The sequence below is a fragment of the Physella acuta genome, unplaced genomic scaffold (assembly GCF_028476545.2).
Source record: "Physella acuta isolate Inbredline_101_S28 unplaced genomic scaffold, ASM2847654v3 ptg000081l, whole genome shotgun sequence".
Classification (NCBI taxonomy): Eukaryota; Metazoa; Mollusca; class Gastropoda; family Physidae; genus Physella; species Physella acuta.
Window position 1 is genome coordinate 681,265 of NW_026731601.1, and position 20,554 is coordinate 701,818.

Below are 20,554 nucleotides of genomic sequence, written 5' to 3' on the forward strand. Positions count from 1 at the left end.
GTCATGTGACTTTTGTTTCCTTTCTCCAGTAGATTTAAGGCGGGTTTCAAGTATGTGACTTTTGTTTCATTCTCCAGTAGATTTAAGGCGGGTTTCAAGTCATGTGATTTTTGTTTCCTGCTCCAGTAGATTTAAGGCGGGTTTCAAGTCATGTGACTTTTGTTTCCTTCTCCAGTAGATTTAAGGCGGGTTTCAAGTCATGTGATTTTTGTTTCCTGCTCCAGTAGATTTAAGGCGGGTTTCAAGTCATGTGATTTTTGTTTCCTGCTCCAGTAGATTTAAGGCGGGTTTCAAGTCATGTGACTTTTGTTTCCTTCTCCAGTAGATTTAAGGCGGGTTTCAAGTCATGTGATTTTTGTTTCCTGCTCCAGTAGATTTAAGGCGGGTTTCAAGTCATGTGACTTTTGTTTCATTCTCCAGTAGATTTAAGGCGGGTTTCAAGTCATGTGACTTTTGTTTCCTTCTCCAGTAGATTTAAGGCGGGTTTCAAGTCATGTGACTTTTGTTTCCTGCTCTAGTAGATTTAAGGCGGGTTTCAAGTCATGTGACTTTTGTTTCATTCTCCAGTAGATTTAAGGCAGGTTTCAAGTCATGTGACTTTTGTTTCCTTCTCCAGTAGATTTAAGGCGGGTTTCAAGTCATGTGACTTTTGTTTCCTTTCTCCAGTAGATTTAAGGCGGGTTTCAAGTCATGTGACTTTTGTTTCATTCTCCAGTAGATTTAAGGCGGGTTTCAAGTCATGTGATTTTTGTTTCCTGCTCCAGTAGATTTAAGGCGGGTTTCAAGTCATGTGACTTTTGTTTCCTTCTCCAGTAGATTTAAGGCGGGTTTCAAGTCATGTGATTTTTGTTTCCTGCTCCAGTAGATTTAAGGCGGGTTTCAAGTCATGTGATTTTTGTTTCCTGCTCCAGTAGATTTAAGGCGGGTTTCAAGTCATGTGACTTTTGTTTCCTTCTCCAGTAGATTTAAGGCGGGTTTCAAGTCATGTGATTTTTGTTTCCTGCTCCAGTAGATTTAAGGCGGGTTTCAAGTCATGTGATTTTTGTTTCCTGCTCCAGTAGATTTAAGGCGGGTTTCAAGTCATGTGATTTTTGTTTCCTGCTCCAGTAGATTTAAGGCGGGTTTCAAGTCATGTGATTTTTGTTTCCTGCTCCAGTAGATTTAAGGCAGGTTTCAAGTCATGTGACTTTTGTTTCATTCTCCAGTAGATTTAAGGCGGGTTTCAAGTCATGTGACTTTTGTCTCAGGTCATGTGACTTTTGTCTCAGGTTGTTTGATGAGCTGCTACAACGCCTGGAGTCTGGCCGAGAGGGTGACCTCCTGGTGGGCACCCTCTGTCTGCTGGAGGCCTCGGCCGCTGGACTCAATCAGCTGGAGCTCAGGCAGCTTCTGGCTGATGAAACCTCCATCAAACCCCCATCTCCATATGAAGAAAAAGGTAAACCCCATTGACAACATATCAAACATAGTCCAAACCTCCATCAAACCCCCGTCTCCATATGAAGAAAAAGGTAAACCCCATTGACAACATATCAAACATAGTCCAAACCTCCATCAAACCCCCGTCTCCATATGAAGAAAAAGGTAAACCCCATTGACAACATATCAAACATAGTCCAAACCTCCATCAAACCCCTGTCTCCATATGAAGAAAAAGGTAAACCCCATTGACAACATATCAAACATAGTCCAAACCTCCATCAAACCCCCGTCTCCATATGAAGAAAAAGGTAAACCCCATTGACAACATATCAAACATAGTCCAAACCTCCATCAAACCCCTGTCTCCATATGAAGAAAAAGGTAAACCCCATTGACAACATATCAAACATAGTCCAAACCTCCATCAAACCCCCGTCTCCATATGAAGAAAAAGGTAAACCCCATTTACAACATAGCAAACATAGTCCAAACCTCCATCAAACCCCCGTCTCCATATGAAGAAAAAGGTAAACCCCATTGACAACATAGCAAACATAGTCCAAACCTCCATCAAACCCCCGTCTCCATATGAAGAAAAAGGTAAACCCCATTGACAACATATCAAACGTAGTCCAACAAATCTCACTCCAAGAAACTGATTCTAGAGCTGACAAATGTCCCCATTTTGCAGAAGAGAAAGAAGGCAGAGAAAAGGACAGTAAGAAAGAGAAGGGTGTTCTGAGTGAAGAGAGATGGCAGCTTGTGTTACACACACTGCAGCCATTCCTGCGACCCTACGGAGACAGCAGGGAGGGACGGCTTGACTTCTACCATAGGGCCCTGAGTAAAGCTGTTAGAAAAAGGTAACTTACAGCTGTATTAGTCAGGTAACTTACAGATGTAGATTAGACAGGTAACTTACAGCTGTATTAGTCAGGTAACTTACAGATGTAGATTAGACAGGTAACTTACAGGTGTAGATTAGTCAGGTAACTTACAGGTGTAGATTAGACAGGTAACTTACAGGTGTAGATTAGTCAGGTAACTTACAGGTGTAGATTAGACAGGTAACTTACAGGTGTAGATTAGACAGGTAACTTACAGGTGTAGATTAGTCAGGTAACTTACAGATGTAGATTAGACAGGTAACTTACAGCTGTAGATTAGACAGGTAACTTACAGGTGTAGATTAGACAGGTAACTTACAGGTGTAGATTAGACAGGTAACTTACAGGTGTAGATTAGACAGGTAACTTACAGGTGTAGATTAGTCAGGTAACTTACAGATGTAGATTAGACAGGTAACTTACAGCTGTAGATTAGACAGGTAACTTACAGGTGTAGATTAGACAGGTAACTTACAGGTGTAGATTAGACAGGTACCTGATTACCATCTTTCCTCAGATACCTGACTACCATCTTTCCTCAGATACCTGACTACCATCTTTCCTCAGATACCTGACTACCATCTTTCCCCAGATACCTGACTACCATCTTTCCTCAGATACCTGACTACCATCTTTCCCCAGATACCTGACTACCATCTTTCCTCAGATACCTGACTACCATCTTTCCTCAGATACCTGACTACCATCTTTCCTCAGATACCTGACTACCATCTTTCCCCAGATACCTGACTACCATCTTTCCTCAGATACCTGACTACCATCTTTCCCCAGATACCTGACTACCATCTTTCCTCAGATACCTGACTACCATCTTTCCCCAGATACCTGACTACCATCTTTCCCCAGATACCTGACTACCATCTTTCCTCAGATACCTGACTACCATCTTTCCTCAGATACCTGACTACCATCTTTCCTCAGATACCTGACTACCATCTTTCCTCAGATACCTGACTACCATCTTTCCTCAGATACCTACCATCTTTCCTCAGATACCTGACTACCATCTTTCCTCAGATACCTGACTACCATCTTTCCTCAGATACCTGACTACCATCTTTCCTCAGATACCTGACTACCATCTTTCCTCAGATACCTACCATCTTTCCTCAGATACCTGACTACCATCTTTCCTCAGATACCTGACTACCATCTTTCCCCAGATACCTGACTACCATCTTTCCTCAGATACCTGACTACCATCTTTCCTCAGATACCTGACTACCATCTTTCCTCAGATACCTACCATCTTTCCTCAGATACCTGACTACCATCTTTCCTCAGATACCTACCATCTTTCCTCAGATACCTGACTACCATCTTTCCTCAGATACCTGACTACCATCTTTCCTCAGATACCTGACTACCATCTTTCCTCAGATACCTGACTACCATCTTTCCTCAGATACCTACCATCTTTCCTCAGATACCTGACTACCATCTTTCCTCAGATACCTGACTACCATCTTTCCTCAGATACCTGACTACCATCTTTCCTCAGATACCTGACTACCATCTTTCCTCAGATACCTGACTACCATCTTTCCTCAAATACCTGACTACCATCTTTCCTCAGATACCTGACTGTCAACACAGATGAGGAAACCTCCCCAGGAAAACCTGAGAAATCTGGCACCTATTTCTTCTGGCACTCCAAGCTTGCTGACTATTTCCGTTACCATAGCGACGTGTCCAGACAGGTTGAAGAATACCCATACCACCTGGCATGCCTGGAGGACAAGTTCCACCTGGCCCAGTGCTTGTGTGACTGGCCAGTCTTTGACCGGCTCTACCATGAGGAGTACAGTTCACAGCTCATGGCCTACTGGAGGAAGGTGGGCTCTCATTCATTAGACTTGACACATTTTGTTGCACCTCTCATTCATTAGACTTGACACATTTTGTTGCGCCTCTCATTCATTAGACTTGACACATTTTGTTGCACCTCTCATTCATTAGACTTGTTACTTGAAATATTTTGACAGATTTCCACACCAAATCAGTCCCTATAGACTCCTGACATCCTTTACTTACATATCATTAAAAAAAGTCAATAAGTATTCTAAAATAGCATTAGATAAAGACAGTGTGGGCCTACATCTCCCAAACAAGGTCTCTTCTAGGCTCTCTGCCTCGCCTGGTTGTTGTACATTTATCTACTGCTATCTATCTATTGTTGACTACCCTCTCATTTTCTGATGCTTCCCATTTCATAAAATTAATTTTGGAATCCTCGCAAAAGATGACTATAAGAACTAGACTAACCCCTGCCCCCCCCCCCCCCCATCTAACCACTTGGCTTGAGGAAAAAAGGAAAAATAAAATTTATGCCATCTTAAATAGCTGGAGGTTTTGTTGCTGCTAGTATCATAGCTGGAGGTTTTGTTGTTGCTAGTATCATAGCTGGAGGTTTTGTTGTTGCTAGTATCATAGCTGGAGGTTTTGTTGTTGCTAGTATCATAGCTGGAGGTTTTGTTGTTGCTAGTATCATAGCTGGAGGTTTTGTTGTTGCTAGTATCATAGCTGGAGGTTTTGTTGTTGCTAGTATCATAGCTGGAGGTTTTGTTGTTGCTAGTATCATAGCTGGAGGTTTTGTTGTTGCTAGTATCATAGCTGGAGGTTTTGTTGTTGCTAGTATCATAGCTGGAGGTTTTGTTGTTGCTAGTATCATAGCTGGAGGTTTTGTTGTTGCTAGTATCATAGCTGGAGGTTTTGTTGTTGCTAGTATCATAGCTGGAGGTTTTGTTGTTGCTAGTATCATAGCTGGAGGTTTTGTTGTTGCTAGTATCATAGCTGGGGGTTTTGTTGTTGCTAGCATCATAGCTGGAGGTTTTGTTGTTGCTAGTATCATAGCTGGAGGTTTTGTTGTTGCTAGTATCATAGCTGGAGGTTTTGTTGTTGCTAGTATCATAGCTGGTATTGCCTGATCTAACAGGTTGGTCCCATATCTGAAATGACGTCCAGCTATGAAGCTGCCCTGAAAAAGTTTGAAGAGGCTGACTCAGCCAATGAGGCAGCTGTTTCATTACGCTATGAGAAAGTTTGTCGTGTCACGTAAGTTGATTACATTTATTTAGAAATGTGTGTCAGACATGTGTTGGGTGATGTAAGCAGTCAGTGAAGTGTGTCAGACATGTGTTGGGTGATGTAAGCAGTGAAGTGTGTCAGACATGTTGGGTGATGTAAGCAGTCAGTGAAGTGTGTCAGACATGTGTTGGGTGATGTAAGCAGTCAGTGAAGTGTGTCAGACATGTGTTGGGTGATGTAAGCAGTGAAGTGTGTCAGACATGTGTTGGGTGATGTAAGCAGTGAAGTGTGTCAGACATGTGTTGGGTGATGTAAGCAGTCAGTGAAGTGTGTCAGACATGTGTTGGGTGATGTAAGCAGTGAAGTGTGTCAGACATGTGTTGGGTGATGTAAGCAGTCACTGAAGTGTGTCAGACATGTGTTGGGTGATGTAAGCAGTCAGTGAAGTGTGTCAGACATGTGTTGGGTGATGTAAGCAGTGAAGTGTGTCAGACATGTGTTGGGTGATGTAAGCAGTGAAGTGTGTCAGACATGTGTTGGGTGATGTAAGCAGTCAGTGAAGTGTGTCAGACATGTGTTGGGTGATGTAAGCAGTGAAGTGTGTCAGACATGTGTTGGGTGATGTAAGCAGTGAAGTGTGTCAGACATGTGTTGGGTGATGTAAGCAGTGAAGTGTGTCAGACATGTGTTGGGTGATGTAAGCAGTGAGTGAAGTGTGTCAGACATGTGTTGGGTGATGTAAGCAGTGAAGTGTGTCAGACATGTGTTGGGTGATGTAAGCAGTCACTGAAGTGTGTCAGACATGTGTTGGGTGATGTAAGCAGTCACTGAAGTGTGTCAGACATGTGTTGGGTGATGTAAGCAGTGAAGTGTGTCAGACATGTGTTGGGTGATGTAAGCAGTGAAGTGTGTCAGACATGTGTTGGGTGATGTAAGCAGTGAAGTGTGTCAGACATGTGTTGGGTGATGTAAGCAGTGAAGTGTGTCAGACATGTGTTGGGTGATGTAAGCAGTGAAGTGTGTCAGACATGTGTTGGGTGATGTAAGCAGTCACTGAAGTGTGTCAGACATGTGTTGGGTGATGTAAGCAGTCACTGAAGTGTGTCAGACATGTGTTGGGTGATGTAAGCAGTGAAGTGTGTCAGACATGTGTTGGGTGATGTAAGCAGTGAAGTGTGTCAGACATGTATTGGGTGATGTAAGCAGTGAAGTGTGTCAGACATGTGTTGGGTGATGTAAGCAGTCACTGAAGTGTGTCAGACATGTGTTGGGTGATGTAAGCAGTGAAGTGTGTCAGACATGTGTTGGGTGATGTAAGCAGTCACTGAAGTGTGTCAGACATGTGTTGGGTGATGTAAGCAGTGAAGTGTGTCAGACATGTGTTGGGTGATGTAAGCAGTCAGTGAAGTGTGTCAGACATGTGTTGGGTGATGTAAGCAGTGAAGTGTGTCAGACATGTGTTGGGTGATGTAAGCAGTGAAGTGTGTCAGACATGTGTTGGGTGATGTAAGCAGTCAGTGAAGTGTGTCAGACATGTGTTGGGTGATGTAAGCAGTGAAGTGTGTCAGACATGTGTTGGGTGATGTAAGCAGTGAAGTGTGTCAGACATGTGTTGGGTGATGTAAGCAGTGAAGTGTGTCAGACATGTGTTGGGTGATGTAAGCAGTGAGTGAAGTGTGTCAGACATGTGTTGGGTGATGTAAGCAGTGAAGTGTGTCAGACATGTGTTGGGTGATGTAAGCAGTCACTGAAGTGTGTCAGACATGTGTTGGGTGATGTAAGCAGTCACTGAAGTGTGTCAGACATGTGTTGGGTGATGTAAGCAGTGAAGTGTGTCAGACATGTGTTGGGTGATGTAAGCAGTGAAGTGTGTCAGACATGTGTTGGGTGATGTAAGCAGTGAAGTGTGTCAGACATGTGTTGGGTGATGTAAGCAGTGAAGTGTGTCAGACATGTGTTGGGTGATGTAAGCAGTGAAGTGTGTCAGACATGTGTTGGGTGATGTAAGCAGTCACTGAAGTGTGTCAGACATGTGTTGGGTGATGTAAGCAGTCACTGAAGTGTGTCAGACATGTGTTGGGTGATGTAAGCAGTGAAGTGTGTCAGACATGTGTTGGGTGATGTAAGCAGTGAAGTGTGTCAGACATGTATTGGGTGATGTAAGCAGTGAAGTGTGTCAGACATGTGTTGGGTGATGTAAGCAGTCACTGAAGTGTGTCAGACATGTGTTGGGTGATGTAAGCAGTGAAGTGTGTCAGACATGTGTTGGGTGATGTAAGCAGTCAGTGAAGTGTGTCAGACATGTGTTGGGTGATGTAAGCAGTCAGTGAAGTGTGTCAGACATGTGTTGGGTGATGTAAGCAGTGAAGTGTGTCAGACATGTGTTGGGTGATGTAAGCAGTCAGTGAAGTGTGTCAGACATGTGTTGGGTGATGTAAGCAGTGAAGTGTGTCAGACATGTGTTGGGTGATGTAAGCAGTCAGTGAAGTGTGTCAGACATGTGTTGGGTGATGTAAGCAGTGAAGTGTGTCAGACATGTGTTGGGTGATGTAAGCAGTCAGTGAAGTGTGTCAGACATGTGTTGGGTGATGTAAGCAGTCAGTGAAGTGTGTCAGACATGTGTTGGGTGATGTAAGCAGTGAAGTGTGTCAGACATGTGTTGGGTGATGTAAGCAGTGAAGTGTGTCAGACATGTGTTGGGTGATGTAAGCAGTCAGTGAAGTGTGTCAGACATGTGTTGGGTGATGTAAGCAGTGAAGTGTGTCAAACATGTGTTGGGTGATGTAAGCAGTGAAGTGTGTCAGACATGTGTTGGGTGATGTAAGCAGTGAAGTGTGTCAGACATGTGTTGGGTGATGTAAGCAGTGAAGTGTGTCAGACATGTGTTGGGTGATGTAAGCAGTGAGTGAAGTGTGTCAGACATGTGTTGGGTGATGTAAGCAGTCAGTGAAGTGTGTCAGACATGTGTTGGGTGATGTAAGCAGTCAGTGAAGTGTGTCAGACATGTGTTGGGTGATGTAAGCAGTGAAGTGTGTCAGACATGTGTTGGGTGATGTAAGCAGTGAAGTGTGTCAGACATGTGTTGGGTGATGTAAGCAGTGAAGTGTGTCAGACATGTGTTGGGTGATGTAAGCAGTGAGTGAAGTGTGTCAGACATGTGTTGGGTGATGTAAGCAGTCAGTGAAGTGTGTCAGACATGTGTTGGGTGATGTAAGCAGTCACTGAAGTGTGTCAGACATGTGTTGGGTGATGTAAGCAGTCAGCGAAGTGTGTCAGACATGTGTTGGGTGATGTAAGCAGTCAGTGAAGTGTGTCAGACATGTGTTGGGTGATGTAAGCAGTCAGTGAAGTGTGTCAGACATGTGTTGGGTGATGTAAGCAGTCAGTGAAGTGTGTCAGACATGTGTTGGGTGATGTAAGCAGTGAGTGAAGTGTGTCAGACATGTGTTGGGTGATGTAAGCAGTCAGTGAAGTGTGTCAGACATGTGTTGGGTGATGTAAGCAGTCAGTGAAGTGTGTCAGACATGTGTTGGGTGATGTAAGCAGTGAAGTGTGTCAGACATGTGTTGGGTGATGTAAGCAGTGAAGTGTGTCAGACATGTGTTGGGTGATGTAAGCAGTGAAGTGTGTCAGACATGTGTTGGGTGATGTAAGCAGTGAGTGAAGTGTGTCAGACATGTGTTGGGTGATGTAAGCAGTCAGTGAAGTGTGTCAGACATGTGTTGGGTGATGTAAGCAGTCACTGAAGTGTGTCAGACATGTGTTGGGTGATGTAAGCAGTGAAGTGTGTCAGACATGTGTTGGGTGATGTAAGCAGTCAGTGAAGTGTGTCAGACATGTGTTGGGTGATGTAAGCAGTGAAGTGTGTCAGACATGTGTTGGGTGATGTAAGCAGTGAAGTGTGTCAGACATGTGTTGGGTGATGTAAGCAGTCAGTGAAGTGTGTCAGACATGTGTTGGGTGATGTAAGCAGTCAGTGAAGTGTGTCAGACATGTGTTGGGTGATGTAAGCAGTCACTGAAGTGTGTCAGACATGTGTTGGGTGATGTAAGCAGTGAAGTGTGTCAGACATGTGTTGGGTGATGTAAGCAGTCAGTGAAGTGTGTCAGACATGTGTTGGGTGATGTAAGCAGTCAGTGAAGTGTGTCAGACATGTGTTGGGTGATGTAAGCAGTGAAGTGTGTCAGACATGTGTTGGGTGATGTAAGCAGTGAAGTGTGTCAGACATGTGTTGGGTGATGTAAGCAGTCAGTGAAGTGTGTCAGACATGTGTTGGGTGATGTAAGCAGTGAAGTGTGTCAGACATGTGTTGGGTGATGTAAGCAGTCACTGAAGTGTGTCAGACATGTGTTGGGTGATGTAAGCAGTGAAGTGTGTCAGACATGTGTTGGGTGATGTAAGCAGTGAAGTGTGTCAGACATGTGTTGGGTGATGTAAGCAGTGAAGTGTGTCAGACATGTGTTGGGTGATGTAAGCAGTGAAGTGTGTCAGACATGTGTTGGGTGATGTAAGCAGTGAAGTGTGTCAGACATGTGTTGGGTGATGTAAGCAGTGAAGTGTGTCAGACATGAGTTGGGTGATGTAAGCAGTGAAGTGTGTCACCCATTTGTCCAGCATCCAGGCAGGCAAACACCAAGACGCCCTTGAACTACTGAAAACTGCCATGAAGATAGAAGAAAAAGAGTTGGGAGCACGTCCTCACCGGATGGTGGAGCTGTATGCCCTCATGTCAGAGATCTATGATGAGGTAAAGCTAGTGTTTTTACAAGCTTTTATTTAACTCACTTCCTCGTCAGTCTATCGTCAGTCTGTCTAGATCAAAACGCCAGAGCAAAATTGCAGGCACTTCTAACAGACAGATACGGTTCATAGTTGATACATGGGTCAAGACATGAAGATAATGCATCATGACATAAAATTTGACTTAATTAGTTGCCTGATTAATTTTTTATGAATAATTAAACTTTTGTCCAAATTAGTAGGCTGTCTCATCAAACTATTCCGCGCTATTATACATGCGTCATCACATTCAATATGGCATCATCACGTTCAATAGGTTTCAGTAATTTATAATTTGTGAACTCGACAGTACCAATGCTGTCACTGAAAATATTTGCTTTAAAACACTAAAAAACGACATCTTGCCACCTGGTTTTAAACGTGAGGGACAGCTTGGTCGTGGGATGACCTACGGTCACCAGGTCGGGTACCGATCTATCAGTTTAGTTAGCGGGCGTACTACATACTAGACCACACTGTCCAGTTGTGATAACAAAATCTTGGGGAGACCGGGTCTGGAAAAACGTCTGGCAACAATGAGGATAAGCTATGGATGGGGGAGAGGAATGTGTGTAAAAAAAGGGTGCCTTTATTTGTGGCCGATGAAAGGCAGATTCAATTCCGTACCACGTTTAGAAAAACAAAAGGTACCCCAGTACTACATAGCTAACTTATCAAGCATACTTTACATCCTTTCAACTTCATTTTTAAATGTAGTATTTGAAAAAATCAATCACACTAACTTAACAAAAGCACCCGACTCAAAGGTCTTTAACTCAGAAAGTCTCCCCCCCTTCCTTATACAATTGTTTTTTAAGTGTGAATGGGTATCATTGTAGTATCAAACAAATAAATGTTTACAAGGGTATGTTTTATTCTTTAGCAAGATAAACTAATGGGATATGAAATAAATGAAGACTATCAGTGTACGTATTCAGCTTGTTACAATAGAATGAACACACTCGTAAAATGGTGTGTTTTTAACTAATATTTCTTATATTGATAAAATTTGGATCCCGCAGTCTACTTGGTGAATTTAATAAAAAACTGTTCAATTAATAATTTCCACCTTTGGCTTATAATGTTTAAGACAGCTTAGATACATCTTTATTTTATATTTTAAATAGACCTAATGGCCGAATTATATAATACAAATATAACGGAATACGAAAGGTAGTATCGATATCGCTAATACTTCGTGTCACAACCTTTTTGTACTGTCAACTTCATGGCACAAACTCAAGACAGATACCAACCGCATCACTGTTGTGTTATTGCATATTAAGGCCTGATGGATAACACCAAACAACTCTTGTCCTAGTAATTTACACAATTTTATTGATATAAAGATACAACCGCTTCATTACCAAACAACGCCATTTTTTCTTCCCGCTTCCTCTCTACTTCCACTTTCTTTTGCACATGCGCCCACCCACAATATATTTTAGATTTATATCGCCTTTTTACACCTCCACTCGAAACATACATTCACACAACATTTGACTGTTACACTTAGGCCTAAGGGGTCTATTTTGTTTGTCGGGTTTTACAGCTTGTGAACGTCTGAAGAAGAAAGTAAAAACATTTGTGGAAATATCATTAAAAATGTACCGATTCATACTAAATTCAAATTATGTCTGAATTTTTCCTTTTTTAATTGATCTAAATACCAACGGATATAGCGACAAAACATTAGCGATACTGCTTTTCTCGATTTTTAGATTTAATGCTCTAATAAAATGCATTACGAAAAAGATGATTTTCTTTGTTAAAAAATTAAACTAAAAATCGTATAGTCTTACTCAAATCGAACCTAGTGTCATTATTTTTAGTTTTAAATCATTATATGTATAAGTTAATTTCAACTTTGTGTTGAGTTATCATATACCTAATTCAATAATTAGTAGCACATAGTAGTAGAATCTATAGGCCGCAACATATTAGCTCAATTCATACAATTTTTACTATTTTAAAAAGGTTGATTTATTATCTTTGAATCTGCTCATTTACTAGTTTAATTATTAACTTTCTTTAAGAAAAAAAATGTATAAAAATTGGTGACATAATTCCAATAAAACGAAGGAACATGAAAATGTGGTAACGATACCGCTAGTAGGGTACCTAGTTTGTGAGACATTTTGCATAGTCTGCTAAACAGATAAACCTAAAATAATTATGCTTGTTAGAAAGTTTAATAAAAAATAAAGATAATCCCACTAAAAACAGAGTTAGTCTCAATGTTTTACTATTTTAAGTAAATTTTTGAAAACTCACCTTTTAAACTCAATATGAGATTAACAAAAACAAGTAAAAGGTTGAAATAAAAATTATACGGCAATAACGGCCAATAACTGCTGCTAATAAGGAGGGCATATATGATTGGAATCATAATTGCATTCTATCGTTTTTTAAACGGTTAACATAGCAATGAGAACGACTACATTTGAATTATATTTTTTTTTTGTGCACGAAGGGTTTAGAGCCTGTGACGTCATATTTTATTTACTTGTGCAACTAGCTACTCTATTGTAAATAAAACATGTAAAGTACTTTAAAAAAATTCATAAAAAACGTTTTAATAACAAGCTTTTGTGTAATAATGCACTAAAAAGGAAAAATAAATTATACACTACTATTTAAATAACTATAAAGAAAAGCGTGGTTCTCTTCCTAAATATTATGAGTAAAGGTATCCAATATTTATTAAAATATTGTATCATTTATTTTCTCCTTTTTAGTGCATTATTACATAAAAACTTGTTATTAAAACGTTTTTTATGAAATTTTTTATCCTATAGAATTATTTCATAACCTCATATGAAGAAGAGAGGAAAATATACACAATGATTATGACATTATTGATAATGGTGCCACAAAAATTACAGTTTTGTTGTCCAACATATAAAAAGTATATATGTACTGCTATGTAATAAAATATATTAAAAATATAAAAATATATACTGCTGAAGGAAATAATGATGAGACTAGGGTTAGTGTGTTAGGATTAGGGGTCGGTTTTGGTTAAAATTCAGATCAAACTTCCGGTTTCGCTAGTACCTGTTGATATTGTTAAAAATTTTGTCAAATTTTGGTAGAGGATTATGTAGTTTGGGCTGAGAAAAAACAATAACAGCATAATGCCCATTGTATTTTTCCCTCAATAGGCCAAGTATCCAGTATTTATATATGTACATATCAACTAAATATGTCATGTTGAGATCCCATTAATCATGTTGAGATTCCATAAGTCATGTTGATATTCCAAAAGTCATGTAGAGCTCCCATAAGTCATGTTGAGACCCCATAAGTCATGTAGAGCTCACATAAGTCATGTTGAGACCCCATAAGTCATGTAGAGCTCCCATAAGTCATGTTATGACCCCATAAGTCATGTAGAGCTCCCATAAGTCATGTTATGACCCCATAAGTCATGTTATGACCCCATAAGTCAATGTTATGACCCCATAAAGTCATGTTATGACCCCCATAAGTCATGTTGAGACCCCATAAGTCATGTAGATCTCCCATAAGTCATGTTATGACCCCATAAGTCATGTTATGACCCCATAAGTCATGTTATGACCCCATAAGTCATGTTATGACCCCATAAGTCATGTTGAGACCTGATGTTGTGTGTGCTCTCCCCCAGAAACTCAAGCTGAATGACTTTGTGTCACGGAGCCAGCTCCCAGACCTCAGGAAAACAATTCACTACGCTAAAAAATCTATTCACATCAGGAAGTCCCTGCCAGGCTCCTACCACAAGGTAAATCACAACACAAGGTAAATCACAACAACACGAGGTAAATCACAACAACACAAGGTAAATCACAACAACACGAGGTAAATCCCAACAACACAAGGTAAATCACAACAACACAAGGTAAATCACAACAACACAAGGTAAATCACAACAACACAAGGTAAATCCCAACAACACAAGGTAAATCACAAGAACACAAGGTAAATCACAACAACACAAGGTAAATCACAACAACACAAGGTAAATCACAACAACACAAGGTAAATCACAACAACACAAGGTAAATCACAACAACACGAGGTAACTCACAACAATACAAGGTAAATCACAACAACACGAGGTAAATCACAACAACACAAGGTAAATCACAACAACACAAGGTAAATCACAACAACACAAGGTAAATCACAACAACACAAGGTAAATCACAACAACACAAGGTAAATCACAACAACACAAGGTAAATCACAACAACACAAGGTAAATCACAACAACACAAGGTAAATCACAACAACACAAGGTAAATCACAACAACACAAGGTAAATCACAACAACACAAGGTAAATCACAACAACACAAGGTAAATCACAACAACACAAGGTAAATCCCAACAACACAAGGTAAATCACAACAACACAAGGTAAATCACAACAACACAAGGTAAATCACAACAACACAAGGTAAATCACAACAACACAAGGTAAATCACAAGAACACAAGGTAAATCACAACAACACAAGGTAAATCACAACAACACAAGGTAAATCACAACAACACGAGGTAAATCACAACAACACGAGGTAACTCACAACAATACAAGGTAAATCACAACAACACGAGGTAAATCACAACAACACAAGGTAAATCACAACAACACAAGGTAAATCACAACAACACAAGGTAAATCACAACAACACAAGGTAAATCACAACAACACAAGGTAAATCACAACAACACAAGGTAAATCACAACAACACAAGGTAAATCACAACAACACAAGGTAAATCACAACAACACAAGGTAAATCACAACAACACAAGGTAAATCACAACAACACAAGGTAAATCACAACAACACAAGGTAAATCACAACAACACAAGGTAAATCCCAACAACACAAGGTAAATCACAACAACACAAGGTAAATCACAACAACACAAGGTAAATCACAACAACACAAGGTAAATCACAACAACACAAGGTAAATCACAACAACACAAGGTAAATCACAACAACACAAGGTAAATCACAACAACACAAGGTAAATCACAACAACACAAGGTAAATCACAACAACACAAGGTAAATCACAACAACACAAGGTAAATCACAACAACACAAGGTAAATCACAACAACACAAGGTAAATCACAACAACACAAGGTAAATCACAACAACACAAGGTAAATCACAACAACACAAGGTAAATCACAACAACACAAGGTAAATCACAACAACACAAGGTAAATCACAACAACACAAGGTAAATCACAACAACACAAGGTAAATCACAACAACACAAGGTAAATCACAACAACACAAGGTAAATCACAACAACACAAGGTAAATCACAACAACACAAGGTAAATCACAACAACACAAGGTAAATCCCAACAACACAAGGTAAATCCCAACAACACAAGGTAAATCCCAACAACACAAGGTAAATCCCAACAACACAAGGTAAATCCCAACAACACAAGGTAAATCACAACAACACAAGGTAAATCACAACAACACAAGGTAAATCACAACAACACAAGGTAAATCACAACAACACAAGGTAAATCACAACAACACAAGGTAAATCACAACAACACAAGGTAAATCACAACAACACAAGGTAAATCACAACAACACAATGTAAATCCCAACAACACAAGGTAAATCACAACACAAGGTAAATCACAACAACACATGGTAAATCACAACACAAGGTAAATCTCAACAACACAAGGTAAATCATAACAAGGTAAATCACAACAACACAAGGTAAATCACAACAACACAAGGTGAATCACAACATCACAAGGTAAATCCCAACAACACAAGGTAAATCACAACAACACAAGGTAAATCACAACAACACAAGGTAAATCACAACAACACAAGGTAAATCACAACAACACAAGGTAAATCACAACACAAGGTAAATCACAACAACACAAGGTAAATCCCAACAACACAAGGTAAATCCCAACAACACAAGGTAAATCCCAACAACACAAGGTAAATCCCAACAACACAAGGTAAATCACAACAACACAAGGTAAATCACAACACAAGGTAAATCACAACAACACAAGGTAAATCACAACAACACAAGGTAAATCACAACAACACAAGGTAAATCACAACACAAGGTAAATCACAACAACACAAGGTAAATCACAACACAAGGTAAATCACAACAACACAAGGTAAATCCCAACAACACAAGGTAAATCACAACACAAGGTCATTCACAACAACACAAGGTAAATCCCAACAACACAAGGTAAATCACAACAACACAAGGTAAATCCCAACAACACAAGGTAAATCCCAACAACACAAGGTAAATCCCAACAACACAAGGTAAATCCCAACAACACAAGGTAAATCACAACACAAGATAAATCACAACAACACAAGGTAAATCACAACAACACAAGGTAAATCACAACAACACAAGGTAAATCACAACACAAGGTAAATCACAACAACACAAGGTAAATCACAACAACACAAGGTAAATCACAACAACACAAGGTAAATCACAACAACACAAGGTAAATCTCAACAACACAAGGTAAATCACAACAACACAAGGTAAATCACAACAACACAAGGTAAATCACAACAACACAAGGTAAATCCTAACAACACAAGGTAAATCACAACAACACAAGGTAAATCACAACAACACAAGGTAAATCACAACAACACAAGGTAAATCACAACAACACAAGGTAAATCACAACAACACAAGGTAAATCACAACAACACAAGGTAAATCACAACAACACAAGGTAAATCACAACAACACAAGGTAAATCACAACAACACAAGGTAAATCACAACAACACAAGGTAAATCACAACAACACAAGGTAAATCACAACAACACAAGGTAAATCACAACAACACAAGGTAAATCACAACAACACAAGGTAAATCCCAACAACACAAGGTAAATCACAACAACACAAGGTAAATCACAACACAAGGTAAATCACAACAACACAAGGTAAATCACAACACAAGGTAAATCACAACAACACAAGGTAAATCACAACACAAGGTAAATCACAACAACACAAGGTAAATCCCAACAACACAAGGTAAATCCCAACAACACAAGGTAAATCCCAACAACACAAGGTAAATCACAACAACACAAGGTAAATCACAACAACACAAGGTAAATCACAACAACACAAGGTAAATCCCAACAACACAAGGTAAATCACAACAACACAAGGTAAATCCCAACAACACAAGGTAAATCACAACAACACAAGACAAATCACAACAACACAAGGTAAATCACAACACAAGGTAAATCACAACAACACAAGGTAAATCACAACAACACAAGGTAAATCCCAACACAAGGTAAATCACAACAACACAAGGTAAATCACAACGACACAAGGTAAATCACAACACAAGGTAAATCACAACAACACAAGGTAAATCACAACAACACAAGGTAAATCACAACAACACATGGTAAATCACAACAACACAAGGTAAATCACAACAACACAAAGTAAATCCCAGCACAAGGTAAATCCCAACAACACAAGGTAAATCCCAACAACACAAGGTAAATCACAACAACACAAGGTAAATCACAACAACACAAGGTAAATCCCAACAACACAAGGTAAATCACAACAACACAAGGTAAATCACAACACAAGGTAAATCACAACAACACAAGGTAAATTACAACAACACAAGGTAAATCACAACAACACAAGGTAAATCCCAACAACACAAGGTAAATCCCAACAACACAAAGTAAATCACAACACAAGGTAAATCCCAACAACACAAGGTAAATCCCAACAACACAAGGTAAATCCCAACAACACAAGTGACTGGCTTGCTGGGCTAGTTCTTTTCTGTTCTTTTGTTTACTTGATTGAGCTGAGGCTGTCAATGATTGTGTTTGCCACATGCCTATTGTGTCTGTGTCTTATGTGCCCAATTGGGTGGCTCATGTTGTGCTCACCACGTGTGGTTTATGTGCTCACCACGTGTGGTTTATGTTGTGCTCACCACGTGTGGTTTATGTGCTCACCACATGTGGTTTATGTTGTGCTCACCACGTGTGGTTTATGTTGTGCTCACCACGTGTGGTTTATGTGCTCACCACATGTGGTTTATGTTGTGCTCACCACATGTGGTTCATGTTGTGCTCACCACGTGTGGTTTATGTTGTGCTCACCACATGTGGTTTATGTTGTGCTCACCACGTGTGGTTTATGTGCTCACCACGTGTGGTTTATGTGCTCACCACGTGTGGTTTATGTTGTGCTCACCACGTGTGGTTTATGTTGTGCTCACCACGTGTGGTTTATGTTGTGCTCACCACATGTGGTTCATGTTGTGCTCACCACATTGGGTTTATGTTGTGCTCACCACATGTGGTTTATGTTGTGCTCACCACATGTGGTTTATGTTGTGCTCACCACGTGTGGTTTATGTTGTGCTCACCATGTGTGGTTTATGTGCTCACCACGTGTGGTTTATGTTGTGCTCACCACGTGTGGTTTATGTTGTGCTCACCACGTGTGGTTTATGTGCTCACCACATGTGGTTTGTGTGCTCACCACATGTGGTTTATGTTGTGCTCACCACGTGTGGTTCATGTTGTGCTCACCACATGTGGTTTATGTTGTGCTCACCACGTGTGGTTTATGTTGTGCTCACCACGTGTGGTTTATGTTGTGCTCACCACGTGTGGTTTATGTTGTGCTCACCACGTGTGGTTTATGTTGTGCTCACCACGTGTGGTTTATGTGCTCACCACATGTGGTTCATGTTGTGCTCACCACGTGTGGTTCATGTTGTGCTCACCACGTGTGGTTTATGTTGTGCTCACCACGTGTGGTTTATGTGCTCACCACATGTGGTTCATGTTGTGCTCACCACGTGTGGTTTATGTGCTCACCACATGTGGTTCATGTTGTGCTCACCACGTGTGGTTTATGTGCTCACCACATGTGGTTTATGTGCTCACCACATGTGGTTTATGTGCTCACCACGTGTGGTTTATGTGCTCACCACGTGTGGTTTATGTTGTGCTCACCATGTGTGGTTTATGTGCTCACCACGTGTGGTTTATGTGCTCACCACATGTGGTTTATGTGCTCACCACGTGTGGTTTATGTGCTCACCACGTGTGGTTTATGTTGTGCTCACCACATGTGGTTTATGTTGTGCTCACCATGTGTGGTTTATGTGCTCACCACGTGTGGTTCATGTTGGGCTCACCACATGTGGTTTATGTGCTCACCACATGTGGTTTATGTTGTGCTCACCTCGTGTGGTTTATGTTGTGCTCACCACGTGTGGTTTATGTGCTCACCACGTGTGGTTTATGTGCTCACCACATGTGGTTTATGTGCTCACCACGTGTGGTTTATGTGCTCACCACGCGTGGTTTATGTTGTGCTCACCACGTGTGGTTTATGTGCTCACCACGTGTGGTTTATGTTGTGCTCACCACGTGTGGTTTATGTGCTCACCACATGTGGTTTATGTTGTGCTCACCACGTGTGGTTTATGTGCTCACCACGTGTGGTTTATGTTGTGCTCACCACGTGTGGTTTATGTTGTGCTCACCACGTGTGGTTCATGTTGTGCTCACCACGTGTGGTTTATGTGCTCACCACGTGTGGTTCATGTTGTGCTCACCACATGTGGTTTATGTTGTGCTCACCTCGTGTGGTTTATGTTGTGCTCACCACATGTGGTTTATGTGCTCACCACATGTGGTTCATGTTGTGCTCACCACGTGTGGTTTATGTTGTGCTCACCACGTGTGGTTTATGTGCTCACCACGTGTGGTTCATGTTGTGCTCACCACATGTGGTTTATGTTGTGCTCACCTCGTGTGGTTTATGTGCTCACCACATGTGGTTTATGTTGTGCTCACCTCGTGTGGTTTATGTTGTGCTCACCACATGTGGTTTATGTGCTCACCACATGTGGTTTATGTTGTGCTCACCACGTGTGGTTTATGTTGTGCTCACCATGTGTGGTTTATGTTGTGCTCACCACGTGTGGTTTATGTGCTCACCACATGTGGTTTATGTTGTGCTCACCACGTGTGGTTTATGTGCTCACCACGTGTGGTTCATGTTGTGCTCACCACATGTGGTTTATGTTGTGCTCACCTCGTGTGGTTTATGTTGTGCTCACCACATGTGGTTTATGTGCTCACCACATGTGGTTCATGTTGTGCTCACCACGTGTGGTTTATGTTGTGCTCACCACGTGTGGTTTATGTGCTCACCACGTGTGGTTCATGTTGTGCTCACCACATGTGGTTTATTATGTGCTCACCTCGTGTGGTTTATGTGCTCACCACATGTGGTTTATGTTGTGCTCACCTCGTGTGGTTTATGTTGTGCTCACCACATGTGGTTTATGTGCTCACCACA

The 20,554-nt window shown here is 40.9% G+C and overlaps 1 protein-coding gene across 6 annotated transcripts in view; it reads left to right on the forward strand.

The window, feature by feature from the left end:
* Nucleotides 1–20,554, forward strand: part of LOC131957425 (TPR repeat-containing protein DDB_G0287407) — a 46,116-nt gene that overhangs the window by 11,601 nt on the left and 13,961 nt on the right. For all 6 annotated transcript variants that reach the window (XM_059322254.1, XM_059322245.1, XM_059322228.1 and 3 more), the window contains exons 14-19: nt 1,269–1,438; nt 2,114–2,285; nt 3,907–4,165; nt 5,266–5,384; nt 9,972–10,104; nt 13,786–13,902. In XM_059322254.1, coding sequence (XP_059178237.1) covers nt 1,269–1,438; nt 2,114–2,285; nt 3,907–4,165; nt 5,266–5,384; nt 9,972–10,104; nt 13,786–13,902 — 970 coding nt within the window. The remainder of the gene's footprint in view (nt 1–1,268; nt 1,439–2,113; nt 2,286–3,906; nt 4,166–5,265; nt 5,385–9,971; nt 10,105–13,785; nt 13,903–20,554) is intronic.